General features: G+C 37.0%; 1 protein-coding gene across 1 annotated transcript in view; it reads left to right on the plus strand.

Moving 5' to 3' along the window:
• Positions 1 to 745: 745 nt before the first annotated feature.
• Positions 746 to 18,414, plus strand: part of LOC150096287 (uncharacterized) — a 438,969-nt gene continuing 421,300 nt past the window's right edge. The window contains exon 1 of the mRNA XM_090409023.1: positions 746 to 2,214. Within this exon, the coding sequence (XP_090265149.1) occupies positions 746 to 2,214 (1,469 nt within the window). The remainder of the gene's footprint in view (positions 2,215 to 18,414) is intronic.

The following is an 18,414-nucleotide window of genomic DNA, read 5'->3' on the forward strand; positions in this document are numbered from 1 at the left end:
TTATGCTTGTTTTGCTTTTCTCCTCCTGACACACAGAAAAATTACATCTACATTCAGTACATCATACATCGCTCCCTGGTGGTGAATTTTGGAACTACTCTTTTCCTCAGATATTGCTTCTGCATGATACACAATGTAACAATGTATTCCTGCCAAGTTTTACAGCATTTGTATCATTGGGTAGCACTCCAGAAGACCTTAAACAGGGATACTTTATTTTGATCACCCTGTATATGTATACACACTGCATTGTTCAATCATTGTTTTAAATTTGTGTGCATATACAAAATATTTTATTTAGTTCTTATTTATTTATTATTTAGATTTTATTTATTTGCTCTTCCCCCCCTACCCCCATGATGTTCATGACCTAGGTAATAGTGTTCATCCTGTTTATTATATTATAACCATGTTAGAAAGAATTGCATAAGAAAAAGAAAGGAATTGCATGTAATTATTTCTATTTAATGTATATTCTTTATTATTTACAGCATTGAAAAGAAAACATCAATACAAAAAAAATCATAGCTTAAACAGCTTTTAAGTATCTTTGATTCATTTACAGGTGATCACTGTGATTACTCAACTTCGCCCTGAAGAATATGCAAGTTATGTAGGCCGTGGTTATATTTGAAGTCTTTAATTTTTTAGAATATCTTAATAAGTATACTATTGTATCTGTTTCTGGCTATGTTTAATTTATATAAACTGGACAGAATTCTAGTTGTACATCTTTCAGTAAAAAATGGAAACACTGGATGATTTTGGCAAAGATGAAAATTTATATCAAGTTCATGATACTAACCACAAAATTTCACTAGAATGTTTGGAATCCAATAAAAATCCAAAGGGAAGTATTACTGTACCTTCTTTCACAAGTGATGATGGTGATCATACTAAATCCATTATAGATTCAAAACATATTTCATTTAATAAGCAAAAAACAAGGCAAGAAACTAACATAATGGCCAATGAATTACTAATTAATCTCAATAGTAATTCATCAGACTCATCAAAAAATTTTTTTAAAAATGATAAACTACGAGATATTTCCCATGGTTATAACTCATCTCCTGCTAGTCCTGAAGAAACTGAGAACAGGATTAGAGGGAAACTGATTAGGCGAGAAGTTTCTTCATTCCATAGTCCCCATTCTGAAAAAAAAGCTGCATTTAGCTATAATTCTGGATTTGTTAGAACTTCAAAAAGTGAAGATCATTTACAAAAATCTTCATTGACTACTGTAAGTATTGATATTGAAGATGAAATGGCTTCTTCATTAAATACACTTTTGGATACAAAACAGGATAGTACATCATCTGAACCATGGACCTGCACAATTTTAGCTAGTCAAGAAAGTTCTAGTCCTTTTAAAGAGCCACAGGATTCTGAATTACCTGTTAGTTTATGTGTGAGTTCTTATGAAGTCTCAGTTGTATCAAAAGTAAGTGTTCAAAATGAATTTACAACTTCAGGGCCTTTGGATAGTGAAGCTGATTCGTCAGAATCAGAAATAATTCCTTCAGATTCATCAACAACCATTAGAAAAGATAATAGTGATAATAGTGATGCAGAATGTACCAGTGAACAAATATCATCTATTAGCAGTTTTGATGATACAGAAAATCCAGCAGATGATTCAGATTTTGGATCTCCTGTAGAACCTCTCTCTCCTACTATTGATAGCTTTTGCCCTGAAAGATGGAGACCATTCTTAGATATTAAAACAAAATATGTTCCTAATAGTGATGAATACAAAATTGTAACATTAAAAAATAAATGCAATAAGGCCCAGTATTTTCATTCAGATTTTGGCAATGGACACAGTGATCCTACATATAGAGATACTATAGATCGAATATCATTCTCACAGGGAAATTTATTGTCTGTAACTAAATTTGATTACCAGACCTTTGGAGAAAAATATGAACATAGCTTAGAGAGTCCTACATCATTTGGATCAGAAGATACATTTGGAGAGGTTTCCTATCATGAACTGACAGAAAGCTGTGATGATGACTCATCTACAGAAGTTGAAGAAGAATCAGTACGAAGTGGATCACCGACAGATGATGAGTCAGATATTGAAAGCTTGCATAGTTTCCATTATAGTCCAAAAGCAGTTGATATGCCATCTGCATCGAGGTTAGCAAAGCGATTATATAATCTTGAGGGCTTTAAAAAGACAGATGTTTCACGACATTTAAGTAAAAAGTAAGTGCTAGTTTTCTTTTAATTCTAAATTATTGTGATGTTTTGAATTTGAGAAATTACAAATATTTGAACTGTATTTTTAATGTAGTACAGTGTAATATAAATACAACAGTTGGCTAAGGTTAATTGTGAAAATGGTATACAGTATTATTAAATCTTTTATATTGGACAGTTCAGGAATTGTATAATTGAGATAGACAGTTTCTTTAAATATTTCAAGATCATCAGAGTGGATTTGGTCTTTTAATTATTAAAAACTAATTGATTACTAAATACATCAGCAGCTAACATTAAAAACATGAAATATCAATTGTAGTAATCAACCTTTTATAGCTATCATATACATATATACTATATATAAGTGCTGTGATATCAAAAGAAAAAAAAACATGCACTGCAGGCCTTATAGAACAGACAATTGTTATATATGTGTGTGTGTGTGTGTGAGTTTATTATTATTTGTCACCTCCAGGGAGTCCAAAGACTCATTGAGGAAGGGCATCTACTCTACAACTTTGCTTCCACCAATCCACTGACCGCAACTACACCAATGCCATCTACCGCAGACTGCCGTCATTAGTATTTCCACAGACAATCACAAACATCCATGCCCATGGCAGGATTCGAACCCACAGCCTCTTGACTGGAGAGCGACATACTAACCACTCAGCCATGTGTGTATGTGTGTTCTTTTTGGCATTGGAAAGTCTTTTTGGCCTTCAGTATTGACATTGGGAAGTCTTCAGCAGAGAAAGATGGAGACAAAATGTGGGAGGCCTATAACCAACAATAGTTATAAAAAAAAGGGCCCAGAAGAAGGTCAAAAGTATTGTTCTTTTCTCTGCTCTGCTCTATGCAACCCACTGTTTACACTACTTAAACCTCCATCCACATGCAATGCTACAATCAATCATCTGCATATAGCACCACCTACTCCCACTAATATTTTTTATCTATAAATTGCATATATTTCTGGGAGATAGTAAAACCATTTTTGTTCTGATTCAAGCTTGTTCACAAGATTCTTTGAAAAAGACATTTGTGATACTACAGTTGTTGTAAGGTCATTCGGTTCACTGCTGTATAACATAAACTACAGTTTGCTGCAGTGAACTGAATGATCTCTTGCCATAGCATGGTTAGTCAATTAAGATTTATTGTGTTGGTGATAGCAGATGTATTTCTTATCTTCACTTCAACTAGTGTCTGCAAAGTGCCAATATGTCCATGGTAGTAAAGGCTACAAGTGCAGGGTATTCTGTATGCTTCTGGAACCAATAACGATATTTGTTCTTCAATTAATGTCGAAATGTTACTTGAAGAGAGAGAGAGAGAATGAAAGAAGCATAGTAGTCATATTTACTGTGAGTTTTTTTTTCTTTATATACCCCTTTTATATATAGGATTGCTTTATATAAGGCATAAGATTTCTTCTGTTGATTTTTGTTTTCTGTTATAGGCAAGTAACGTTTCTTTATTGATGTTGACAATATAAATAGTGAAATAAATAATAGCAAATAAATAATAATGCAAGATTTGAAAGCTGAGTTGGTGAAGATGAGACAAGAGATTATGTGAAATGAAATGAAGAGATTTGTAGATATGTGTGGAAGAAGAAGAAGAAGTATGGAAGAAGAGAGAAGAAGAAATATGGAAGAAGAGATAGAGCCATATGCCAAAGATTTCATAAGGGACTCAACCCATCTGTTGGATGAGATGAGAAAGAAAAAGAAAAAAATATGGAAGAGTGAAGAAGACAGAAATGAATGATGTTGGTATGAAAGAGGTAACAAAAGTGGCACTGTGTAGGGATTTGATTATTGGAGGTGTGGTGAATAAGAAGATGCACAAGGTTTGTTTTCCAGGAGGTAAAATGAATAGAGCAATTGAGACATTAGATATGAGGAGTGAGCGAGCAAATGAGTTGGTAATGGTAGTAGGAACAAATGACTTGACTGGGAACAAGAGGAATGTAAGACTGGATATCAAGAGGTTGTTGAAAAGGATAAAAGAAAATAGTGTGATATGAATGGTAGTCAGTGTACTGCATAGGTATGACAGTGATTAGATGAGGTGGAGAGCAAGGATTATTTTATTATTCAGCTGAAAAGTTAGCTAACACCTCTTATTTTAATAGAGGGAGTAGGCAGAACCTTTTAACCCTAATAATAATAATAATAATAATAATTATTATTATTATTATATAGTGTCCGTGCGGTTAGCCTAGTGGCTGTGTGCTTTGCATCCATATGCCTGGGGAAGGAGTGTCCTAGGTTCGATTCCAGTCAGTGACGTGAGGACCTGAAGGATCTTCCTCAGTCATAGCCAAGTTAGCCGGTCTTGGGCATAGACAATAGGGTTTTTTCCCCAATTTATCCTGGAGTTTTTCATCCCGCAAAGCAGGCAATCCGGCCTTGAGAACTCAACATTACAGGACATAGGATACACCAGGGTGTAGAGCTGACCACTTTATCCTGTGAACGGCTTGAGGTCTGATGATTAATAAGCCCTCAACACTGAAAGGTAAAAGAGGGTATAAAGATGATGAGATGAGATTATTATATAGTATCTCCATGAGGTCCAGAGACTCATTGTGGGAGACACATGCACTAATGTTTATACACACAAAACCTCTTATAACTTTCATTAAACTTATTCATTATGAATAACTTGTTAGATGTGTGAAGAGAAAGAGTGCAGTTTGTTAATGTGAGGAATGAGTTTGAAGAAGGTTGTATAATATCCCACATACAGTGAAATGATAATGAAAGAATATGAAGAAATTGAAATGGGAATAAAAATAAATGGCAACAGAATTAACAATTTGATTTGGTGTTCATAATGAAATCAAAAACAGAGTTATTTACAGAATATGGTTTAAATACTAAACAAAAGAGACTCAGAACTATGGCTTAGCATTAAATACAGCTAAAACCAAGTATAAGGTAATAAGCAAAAAACAGCCACAGAACACAAATTTAAAGCGCCTCCGTAACGCAATTGGAAGAACGATGGTACATTGTGCCCTTCGATTGGAATAGGCCTAAGTTCGATTCTCGTCACGACGGGAGGAATCTTTATGTGGATGATTTCAATCGAAGGTGAGTTAGCTGATCTCATACGGAGGTAGCAGGGTTTTTTCTCAAAGAAACTCGGGTTTTTCATCCCACATTGTCAAATTGGCCCTTCAGAACACACGCAATTTACAGACAATAAATACTAGTTGTTGTGGTGGTGGAGGTGGGTAGATGGCGTTGATGGAGGTGATTCGTAGTTGCGGTTCGGTGTAGTGGTTGAGACAGTTGTAGGTGTCCTCCCACGATGAGTCTTTGGACTCCTTGGAGGTATCAGGAATAATAATAATAATAATAATAATAATAATAATAATAATAAAATTTAAAGGAGTGAGCAAGCAAATGAGTTGGTAATGGTAGCAGGAACAAATGACTTGACTGGGAACAAGGAAAATGTAAGACTGGATATCAGGAGGTTGTTGAAAAGGATAAAAGCTAATAGTGTGATATGATTGGTAGTCGATGTACTGCATAGGTATGACAGATTAGATGAGGTGGAGAGCAAGGATTATTATTCAGCTAAAAAATTAGCTAACGCCTTTTATTTTGTTATAGGGAGTAGGCAAAACCTTTTAACCCTAATAGTAATAATAATAATTATTATTATGTAGTATCTCCATGGGGTCCAGAGACTCATCGTGGGAGACACATGCTTATACACATAAATGTTTATACACACAAAACCTCTTATATCTTTCATTAAACTCATTCATTATGAATAACTTGTTAGCAGAAGTGTGTGAAGAGAAAGGAGTGTAGTTTGTTAATGTGAGGAATGAAGTTTGAAGAAGGGTGTATAATATCCCCTATACAGTGAAATGATAATGAAAGAATATGAAGAAATTGAAATGGGAATAAAAATAAATGGCAACAAAATTAACAATATGATTTGGTGTTCATAACGAAATCAAAAACAGAGTTAGTTACAGAATATGGTTTAAATACTAAACAAAAGAGACTCAGAGGCTTAGCATTAAATACAGCTATAACCAAGTATAAGGTAATAAGCAAAAAACACAACAGAACACAAATTTAAGAGTATCAATGTAATTCATTCAAAATGCAAAGGCTTATAATTATTTATGAGTAATGATTACAGAAGATGGAACAACAGTTATAAAAATAAAATCAAAAATAGCTAAGGCAAAAAAAGCATTTTGGAATAAGTAACTTACTAATTATCTCTGGAATAAATAAACAGACAAAAGAAGAATAATGAAATCCTACGTATTGTCCACATTGAATTATGGGTGTGACATGGACATATGCAGAATCCATAATCAGGAAATTGTTGGCCTTGAAGACCTGCAGTTTCCTAGTGAAGAGGTATTGAAGTTAATGGGAACCAAAAGAGCACATGTGGAAGACCTTATAAAGAGAAAGGACACATATTAAGAGTCAGAAGGAAAAATGTCTCTGGAAATACTCGAAGAAAAATTAGAGGCAATAAAATCTGGCAGATTGGATTGATGATGATGTAAAGAAATGGATGTGTAACGAGAACTATTATGAGATTAAAAGGCTGGCAAAGGAACAGACACTCTGGCATACCATGATTGCTAACCTCCAAATTGGAGAAGCTCCTTAAGAAGAAGAAAGTTATATTAATATCATTGTATTATATGGATAGGATATTATTCTCAATCCTCTCCATTACTTTGGAGAGGTTTGAGGTGAGAGAGATTGAGAAATAGCTTGATGGTAAGGATCTGTCACACTTCTTGAGAATAGGTGGTTAGACATGTGCTAATTTTTAGGGTATAGAATAGATGCCTGTGGAGTAAAAGAGCATAAAAAGCATTGTCAATGCCAAGGGACTTTTTGGTATCTAATTTGGATAGGATTTTTGTGATAATTTCCTAGTGAAATGTCAGAGAAGGCATTGAGTATTTGGAATGGATGGAGGACATTAACCAAAATCATCTATGCAGGCATTTGAGGAAAAAGTATGATGCTAGGAGATTAATTTTTTCTGTGGGTGATGATGCAATACACCCATCTGGGTGAAATAATGGTAGGAGCAGTGTTGGGCAAAAGATGCTGCTTTGGCAAGAGACCAAAATTATTATTATTATTATATGATACCCTGCAGGGAGTTCAAAGACTCATCGAGGGAGGGCACCTATTCTACAACTCTCCGTCTCCACCACTCAATCTGCCAACTACAATGAACTGCAACTACCTTCATCATCTATACCAACGGCATCTACTGCCAACCACCACCACTAGTATTTTCACAAACAATCGCAAACATCCATGTCCACAGTGAGATTCAAACCCCAAGCCTTTTGGCTGGAGAGCAGATACGCTAACACTTGGTCAACCAAGCCGGCAAAATGCGTGGCTCAGATTTGATCATGATACAATTTTCCTGCTTTTGGCTCTTTGAAAATTGGCATTTGCTGCATTGATGATTTTCTTGCAGCTGTTTCGGGCTTTGGTAAGCAGTGAGAGAAGGCAGAGTTTTTGATGAAAGCCAGTTGTAGTATGCTTAATTCATTTTTACAGCCTTAGCACATCTTTTAGAGAACCAATGCTTATTTAGGTGATTAAATTTTCATGTGGAATGCAGAATATATTCTTACATTCCAGAGAGGATTACTTCAGTGATACATTCAGTGCATATGCTTAGGTTTTTAGGCCAAAAGTAATAATCCCAACATGGAATGAGGCATAGAAATCCCTCAGGCATCTCATTTGGCAGTCTTATAATGCCAGATGATGCTTGGTTGAGCATTATCATCATCCATCATCACCTCATCCATTCACCTGCTTATTTTTATTACCTCTGAATTCTGCTTATATCGTGTTCATATCATTCATTACACTTCCTTCTAGAACATTTTCTCCATTTGATTCACACTGAATCTATTTAAATATAATCTATGTCATTTATACAGGTCAATTTGTTCCTTGAATGCCCATTCTTATGGGGCATCTGTCCATGGTGGAGGGAACCTTCCAGTGATGATACTGACACTTTTTATTCTTCCTCTTTTTCTTTACTTTTCTTACTGTATTCATTGCTCTACTACTCCTAAATCTTTTATGCTATCCTGTCTTCCAGATCACCATCATTGTGATAAAGCACCCTACTGCCATGTTTGCTGTGTTTTGTGACCTGTGGACATCCAGAAAGAAGGATCCTGGTAGTCTTGTACTACTTTGGCCTCTGCTTCAGCAAGATGGCCATCCCGGCTGGACTGGTCAAGATCAATCAACTAGTGGACTTGCCTATAAGGATCAACTTTGTTGCACTAATTCTCCCACTCCCATTGTCCGGGATTGGGGACCCATTGCTTGTTGTGGTGCGATACAGTGCCCAGATTAGCACCAGAGTTCCTCTTTCAAGTTCAGTCATTGCTTGCCAGTGAGTGGGCATCCATATGTGGCTCCATGGTGGGTGGAAGCTCTGGCACTCAACAAAAAAAATCCTTTGAGATGAATTTTTCATCATCAAATTTTTCAGGGGCCCTCACAAGGTCTCAACTAAGTACTGATACCATAGCTACATCACTTGATTACAAAACAAAAGACATGTAACAACAGATAAATGTACAAATTTTTCTCATCATCCATACGGCAAGTTAAAAACAAATAGGGAAAAGGTTCTTTATTCATAAGGGTTTAGAGAGAATAGCAGGATCTCCCAGAACTGTTAAAAAACTATAGTCTGATGATAACCTTGTGGAAATATTATTATTATTATTATTATTATTATTATTATTATTATTATTATTATTATTATTATTATTATTATGGGCAGTTATATCTACAACATTTTGCATAACTGCTGAGGACAACATTAATGGGTGAAATACCAATCACAGTAACACCTCATAGTAAATTCTTCTAGAGAAATGATATCAGATTGGAATTTTCCTGATGTTCCAGATGAGAAAATAAGTTCAGAGCTTAAAGATCACGGAATGACTGATATGATATGAGGCACATCAAATGACGTATGAAACATTTTTCCAGATGAAGAGATGGATGCTTGCTGTCCATACTTTCCTAAATCAATATAAATATAAGTCTGACAAAGGTAAGCACTCAATGTCTTGAAAGTCAGACAAACCTACATAGCCAAAACAATAGGAAAATTTTTACAGCTGAATTGTCATGGGTTTTCCATAATACTGATGATATCAAGTTCTGCTGCAGAAACACAAACCTTTCTGTTTCTGTGTAGGAAACATATTTAAACCCAGTGAAGATCCAGGCATTTTACTGTTGTTTGTAAGGACAGAACTGGAGATGGCCCAGCTCATGGTGGAATAGCTATCCTAGTGGGCAATCATTCTCTTTTCCAACACATCCAGCACGATACTGCTCTAGCAGTAGCAATTTTTCCATATCTGTGAGATTTCTTATTAGAGTATGTTCCATTTATTTACCACCGGATTGCGAGTTATATGAAATTGTACTTAATAATCTTATACTGCAACTGCCTCAACCCGTATTTTCTTGTGGGTGACTGTAATGGGCATAACACTCTTTGAGTAGTGCCAACACTAATAAACAAGGTTGTATCATTGAGTGAATGCTCGACAATTATAACATCTTAATAATAGAGTCAGTAGCTTTTTCTATATGCTGTCTTGCTCATATTCTGTAATAGATCTTACAATCTACTCCCTCCTCTCCCATCTTTCCACCACTCATTTGGGATGGTAAAGAGAACATCCATGGAAGTGATCATTTTCCTGTTATTTGCACTTTGTCTTCCATGCCACACCGATGCCTCTGTGAAAAATGGACCAGGCTGACTGGAATACTTTTCCCATCTTGCAAAATTTAATGCTGAAGCAATCAAAACACTTATCAATGAAGTAGTGAAGTATATCACAGATTGTATTGCCTAGACAGCAACAGCCACAGTTCCAAAAACATCATTTTGATTTCCACTCTGTCCCAAAACCAAGATGATATCCAGAATGTCAAGCATCTAAAAAAAAAGATCTAGATAGACCATGGGTATATTTTGTAGATACCTACCCCACAACATCAGATCTTTCTACTCTTTAAAGCCTTTAAACATGCTCGAGCCAAAGTACATTATGTGAGAAGTCAGAATCAAAAACAGTTTTGTTATTGATCCTAAAGCTATTGCAGACACTTTGGAAGATAATTTTCTATCAATATGTTATAGCTGTACAAACAGTATTTGTTAAGAAGGAACTAAAAAGAGCTCTTCTACTCTGTCATGCCAGTGCAGTAGTTCCTGATGACATCCATTATGAGATGATGAAACTTCTTCCATGGCTCTCCTTCTCTTACTATACAACAGAATACTTACAGAGGAAGAGTTTCTGGATTCTTGGTATGAGTAAATTATCATTGCCATCTCAAAATCTGGAGGGGGATCCACTACAAGCAAACAGTTAGTCTGAGCAGCTGTCTTTGTAAGATATTGGGGAAATGTTTATTTCCTGACTTCTGTGGTATTTAGAAAGCAACAAACTTCTTTCCAACACCCAGTATGGCTTTCGTAACATCAATCAACATTGAACCATTTGGTCTGTTTAGAAATATGTATGAGATGCTTTCTTGAAATTAGAACATCTATACTCTTTTTCAGGTTTTCTTGGAAGTTGCAGAATAAGTTACATTTCCAGCTTTTCTTACCATTCGTACTATAGGCTTACGCTGCATAAAATAGTTCCTTAAATTTTTTATGTTATCACATCATGTGGTACTTTGTATATAATTATTTTACTATTTCCTTACTTGCCAATGCTAGAATTATATGCTTCATACCATTAAATTGTTACAGGGAACTTATTTTTGGAAAATGCAATTATCTATCACTTGGTCAGAAAGTGCACAATTTCTTCCAAAAGAACGAAATTCCTACGATATATATAAGGTAATGACTGCTGTAAACAATGATGAAGATCTCCCTCACATTTCATTAACAACAACTTATCAGTTGTTAAAGGACCTTGGTTTTATTTACGCCACAAGAAAGCAGTCATCGGCATTACTTGAAAGGGAAGATATAATTTTATGGCATCACCAGTATTTGCGTTCTGTTAGGAAATATCATCGTGAGGGATGAAAAATTTATTATACAGATGAAACATGGGTGAATGCCAGTCACACCTGCACTAAAGTTCTCCAGGACACAACAGTAAAAAGTGTTCGTCAAGCATTTTTGTTGGGCTTAATGACAGGCCTGAAAGCACAGTGGAAAGGGGTCTTGTATAATCATAATGCATGCTGGCAGTGAAGATGGATTTGTACTAAGGGGGGACCTTGACATTTTACGAGTGCAGAAATCACAAGGTGATTATCATAAGGAAATGAATGGAAAGCACTATGAACATTGGCTCACAAACATGTTTTTGCCAAACATTGAGATTAACAGCTTTATTGTAATGGACAATGTACCTTACCATTCTGTCTGACTGGAAAATGTGCCATCTCAGGCTACATGCAAAAAGGACATTCAGAAGTGGCTGAAGCAAAAAGGAATCGGTTTTACTTCTGATATGGTGAAACCATTCGGTAATATTGAAGCGGGAGTTAAGCCAGAAGGCAAAGCTGGTTGTCTTCAATACAGTCTATGTCCCCATCCTCACCTATGGTCATGAGAGTATGACCAAAAGAATGCGGACACGAATCCAAGCAACTGAAGCGGGTTGAAGACTTGACAGAGTCAGAAGCTCTGCAATTTGGGAAACCCTCAATACTCAACAGTTGCTTCTCCATGTTGAGAGATCACAGTTACGTTGATATGGGCACCTGGTCAGGATGCCACAAGAGAGGCTCCCCCAGCAGGCCCTCTTTGTCAAGCCAGAGGGTGGGAGGGCAAGTGGAAGGACAAGGACTCGCTGGATAGATTATATCCAAAACCTTGGGTGGACACGTTTGGGAGTCCCACCGGAACACCTGAGCTTGGTAACAGAGGATCGTGACCATTGGAAGTTTCTCTTGCAGCTGCTGCCCCCACAATCCAGTTAAGAAAGGTGGGCCTTGAAGATGAATGAATGAATTTTATTATTATTGTTATTATTGATTGATGATGATTATTATTATTTTATTATATTTTATTATATATTATTATTATCATTATTAACATCTGATCTCCATGGAGTCACTCTTAATGGAAGGAACACACTATCACACACAAAGCTGATCAAACTGTGCCTTAAATTGATTCAATGTATTTATGTTCACAACGCATACAGACATTGTATGTGTTGTGAACACTCATTAACCACTCTCCATGCAAAGAACCAACTCCTCGCTCCTCTGCTCACATCCTCCTAATACAGTTTCCAGAGTTTCAGGGATTTCCAGGAAAATTTCTTCCATGTCAACCTTATACAACCCCTGACTAACTTCATCATCATTAACACCAGTGCTATAACTAGCTTTTCATGGTCCCTGTACAAGATTTAATTTTTGCCCCTCTTTTCTTTTGGGAAAAAAAAAATCAAATACGATAGAAATTCTGTAATGTTTTAGATTAAAGTTAAAATTTTACTGTGCGAATAACAAAATTCATTACTTATATAATTCCTATTTAATAGCTATTTCTTATTGGTTGATTAATTTTTAACTTTAACCAACAATGTTACGGAATTGGCCCCCCACTGCACCAAAACTTAAAATGAAAATATAATACTTAATATTTTTTGATACCCCATTTCAGCCCCCCCCCCTCATCCTGGGTCCTGTGCCTGTGCACCTGCCTAGTTATTATTATTATTATTATTATTACCACCCCAAGACCTCATGGAGTCAAAGACTCATCTGGGAGGTCCTTTTATCACACACACAGCTCATCATACCGTGTTCTAAACACATTCAAACTCTTTGCAGACACCACATTCTCAGGCAAGGTATTGCACTGCATTGCACTTATGGCACTGATAATCATCATCACCCCCTGATTAGCTTATATGTCTCAATCATATCCCCCCCCTCCTCTTCCTGTTCGTGAGTCTGCAATTCACATTCTTTCAATGTCTTCATACTCCACATTCCGAAAAACACTTTTGTGAATCTTCTCTGGACCCTTTCTAGCATATCTAATATATTGGAATAGAGGGAGCATAAAATTATAAATTAAAGATACCAAAAAATTATTATTATCATTATTATTATTACTCAAGGCTCCCCATGGAGTCAAAGACTCATCTAGGAGGTCCTTTTATCATACACACAGCTCATCATACCATGCTTTAAACACACTCAAATTTTCTGCAGACACCACACTCTCAGGCAAGGCATTCCAATCATTCACAACTCTGAATGAAAAAACCTGCTTCTCACTCCCCTACTCACACCCTCTTTATACAATTTCCAGGGAGGTGACCTCTGTTTTTCCCCTGATCTCCCACTGTTTTCTGTAGAACTTCTCCAGCATTGATCCTATAACAACCCCTTAATACCCTGTATAGGTCTCTATCATATCTCCCCTCTTCCTCCTGTCTACCAGACTCTGCAAGTTGCATCTTCTCAATCTTTTCTCATACTCGACAATCCAGAGATTAGAAACTACCTTATTCAGTTGCCTCTGGACCCTTTCCAACATCTCTTCATCCTTCTGAAAACCAGGCGACCAAATCTGGGCACAATAATCCGTGTGTGGCCTAATCAAAGCCCTATACAACAGAACAAGAATCTCCCTACTTCTACAAGTCAGTGTCCTCTGCATCATTCCCAGAAGCCTTTGTGTTGTCTTCACAATTTTGGCTGTGTCCCTTAAATTTCAGATCCTTATCCACCATGACCCCAGATCTCTTATTTCCTCCACCTCTGACAACATATCCTTCCCAAGCATAAATTCTGCATCCTATTTTTGTTTTCCAAATTTAAAAGCCTTACATTTTGTAACATTGAACTAACATCTCCATTCCTACCCAATCACTCAATTTATTCAAGTCTTGTTGTAAGGCCACAACATCTTCTCTACTCTTCATGGTTCATCCCAACTTTGCATTATCTGCAAACAACTGAATATCTCCATCCAAATCTTCACCAATATTATTAATATACAAGTTAAACAGCAATGGCCCTAAAACAGACCCCTGAGGCACACTACTTGTAACTCTTCTTTTCCTGGATATCACTCCCCCATTCACAACTTGTTGATACCTGTCAGATAGCCAGTCTCCAATCCAGTGCACCGATCTAATATCCAACCCCTTCCACTCTAGTTTGACTATCAACTTATCATGCAATAATCTATCAAAAGCCTTTGCAAAATCTAATTATATTACTGTGTATCCTGCTCTTCTATCCATGGAAGCAGTCACCTTATTGCAATAAGTAAGTAGATTACTAAAACACGACCCCCCCCCCTTAGTAAATCTATGCTGTCCATGAAAGATAATACCATTGTTGTCAACCCAATTCTGAATCCTAGTTCTCACAAGCTTCTCCAACAACTTAACTACAACACCTGACACACAGATAGATCTATAGTTTTATTCTTGAGTTCTATCACCTCCTTTATGAAGTGGCACAGGAACTTGATCCATTGCAAGACTCATATTAAAAAAATATGTCAAGGAAGGGTGTCAACTCCCTGGCACATTCCTTCAGAATACGTGATGATATATTATCAAGTCCCACAGCCTTATTTACATCTAGTTTACTCAACTCCCCATACACTCTTTCTCACTTACAGTCATTCTCTCTTCTCAATCATCAGCTGCTCTCAATCTCTCAATGAATTTACATTCACAAGATTGAAAGACCTTTATGAACTGATTATTAAGTATCTCCACCACACTTTCTGCAACAGCTGTCTTTATACCATTCTCTAAAATCAATGTTATCCTTCCATAATCATTCTTTCTTTTGTTGGCTACATATTGAAAGAACTTCTTAGGATTCTTTTTGGCTTCATTAGCTAACTGCTGTTCATACCTCTCATACCTAACCCTCACCAACCAAGTCACCTGCCTTCTCTGGTCTTTGTAGTCCTCATGGAATTGTTATTTCTACTTCTCTTATGCTGCCTCCATAATGCCCCTTTTCTCTGTATTGCATGCTTAATTTCTTTATTCATCCATTTCACACCTACCTAATTTAACCTTCTCACCCTTGAAATATATTTAGACATTGTATCTACTAGTTTTTGAAAATCCCCCAAGCTGCATTGATCTCTTTTCCAGCTAACTCCTCATTCCATGCCACACCTGCAAGCTGTCTCCTGAACTCTTTATAATCACTCCTCCTTGTAGTTCCACATATACCCTTTTTTTTTTACAGAAGTCCTCACACTGCTAGCAACCACCTAGGTAATCACCTTATTACCACTATCCTCATTATCACCCACTAATTGGTTCTCACCAATTAGTGGGTGATTTGATACTTCATTTATAATTACATCCTCTGATGAGATGACCAAATCCAAGATCCTCAATCCTTGTGTGCCTTCTGTTACATACTGTCTGAGGTAGTTATCCCTCAAAAACTCAAGAAACTCATTTTCTTTACTTGCAGTTGCTATCTAATCATTCCAGTCTATATTACCATAATTAAAATAGCCCATAATAATCACTCTTTTCTTATTTGCTTGGCTAATTTGATTATACATTTCAGTGACTACATCCACATTTCCTGGTCTATAACAACATCCAACCAAGTATTTCATTCCATTCACCTCTATCTCACACCATACTGCCTCAAAACCACTGGCACTATTTCCCTCTTGTATCTCTACTTTGTATGGACATAATTCTTTCTCTTTCATCAATAGCACTCCCCCCCTCCCTTTTTACCCTTTCTATTCTCATGAAAGGCATCATACCCTTCCATCTCTATTCCTCTCAGGATGTCATCTTCATCTAACATTTCTCACTTATTCCAACAATTTTTGGGTGAACAGGCTCAATTAGTGCAACCATTTCATCTGCCTTGTTTCTTAAACTTGTAGCATTTGTATATAAACACAACAGCTCATTCCTGGATCTACAGCTAGTTCCACTGATACTACCACTCATTCGATGTGATCTCTCCATGCTTGACTGGGACCATTTCCTTTTCTGCTTCTTCATTTCAGAACCCTTTTCAATTCCAACTGTTTCCTCTTGATCCCAGGTCATCCCATTCCTTTCCTGTCTACACGTGCTCTCACATCCTCTTGGCGCATCCACCTTTCTCACACTGTGTACCCCTGTCCACTCTGAGCGTCCCCATTTCCCTGTTCATCTTGCACACCCATTCTCTCATTTTCCATACTCGTGCCACTTACTTCCTCATTCATAACCACCTCTTCAATCTCTCCTTTCGTACTCTCCTGCTCTTCCACGTCACTTCCCACTTGATCTGATTCCCGTTCATTCTCTGTACTCACTTCTCTACCTTCCAGCAGCAGTCTCTCCAAGCGACTCACACCATAACCACTCAAATGCAATCCATCACTCCCATACAGTTAACTTTGTCCTTCAGACTCATTCCACACATTAACAAATTGTACTCTCCCTCTCCTCATGTATTTCAGCCAACATATCATTCACAATCCTTGCTCTCTGCCTCATCTCACCACAGTCATACCTAGGCAACAGTCTTACTAACCTTCCTGTCACACTATTCTCTTTTATCCGTCTAAGCAGCCTCCTGATATCTATTCTGATGTGCTCTTTGTCTTCTGTCAAGTCATTTGTACCTATTAAAACCATCAACTCCTTTGCTCACTCCCTCCTCATATCCAATGCCTCAATCACTCTACTCATTTTACTGCCTGGAAAACATACCTTGTGCATCCTTTCATCTCATTATATACTTGGTTTAGTCCTTTATCCAAGTGTAAACAAACAAAGATTGCACATGAAGTATTTTCAGGACTGGGGCAACTCTTATATGGAAGTTAAGACTTCACATCACATCACATCACTTGCCTTAGTATCCCATTATGCAAAAGCACATCTCCTTGCAGACATGTATAATAGCATGCATTATGGGAAAGGTGTCTGTACAGACATGTATAATACTATGCATTATACATGTTGTATAATGCATAGCATTATACATGTCCACAAGGAGATGTGTTTGGAATTTTTTTTATTATTATTATTCGTGACACCTTCAAGGAGTCCGAAGACTCATCGCGAGAGGACACCTACTGTACAACTGTCCGTCTCCACGGGATTATGGGATACTAAAGCAAGTAATGTGAAATCTTATTTTCCATATATGAGTTGCCCCAGTCCTGAAAATACTTCATGCGCAAACTTTGTTTGCTTACACTTGGAGTTGTGGTGAAGGTACTGATGAGATTGATGAGAAGTAAGATACAGAAATGGTTTGATAACAGCGGTATTCTCTGTGGTTATTAGACTATCTTGGACATGGGAGATGCGTATACAGTAGTGTACTTGGATTTTGTAAACATTTTTGGTAGACTGCCACATGACAAGCTGGTAAATAAATTGAAACAGATGGGATTGAACAGGGTGCACTTACCTAGTCAGATAGGTAGGTATCAGAGTGTTGTATATGGCAAGGGAGGGGGAGACAGAAGTAATAAGAAGGTTACTAGTGGTGTACCGCAGAGGGTCAGTTTTGGGACCATTGTTGTTCAGTTTGTATATTAATGATATTGGGATGGATTTAACTAGTGATATGCAACTGTTTGAAGATTATGCAAAACTGGGGAGAGCAATGCAGAATCAAGTGGATATTATGGCCTTACAAGAGGACTTGAATAGTTTGCATGAATAGGCAGGTAAGTGGAGTTGTCAGTTTAGTTTAGGTTTTGAGATTTGGTGAGCAACAATGGAATGCAAAGTATGTACTTGGTGGGGAAACTTTCAAGGAAGTAGAAGAGGTGAGATATCTAGGAGTGATGGTGGATAAGGACCTGAAATTGAGGGACCACATTGCACAAGTTGTGAAGACGTCACATCGGTTAATGACAATGATGCGGAGGACCCTGACATGCAGAAATAGAGAGGTCCCAAGAAGATTTACAAAGGTGGTCAGTAGTCCTTGGAATGTGGAGTACGAGGACAGATTGAGAGAATGTAAGCTGCAAAGCCTTGTGAATAGGAAGAAGGGGGAATATTATTATTATTATAATTATTACGTGACACCTCTAGGGAGCCCAAAAGACTCATCGAGGGAGGGGCACCTACTCTACCTCTCTGTCTCCACCACTCAGTCC

This window comes from Typopeltis vanoorti, chromosome 19 (assembly GCF_054136105.1).
Source record: "Typopeltis vanoorti isolate ZY-2024b chromosome 19, IOZ_Tvanoo_1.0, whole genome shotgun sequence".
Classification (NCBI taxonomy): domain Eukaryota; kingdom Metazoa; phylum Arthropoda; class Arachnida; order Uropygi; family Thelyphonidae; genus Typopeltis; species Typopeltis vanoorti.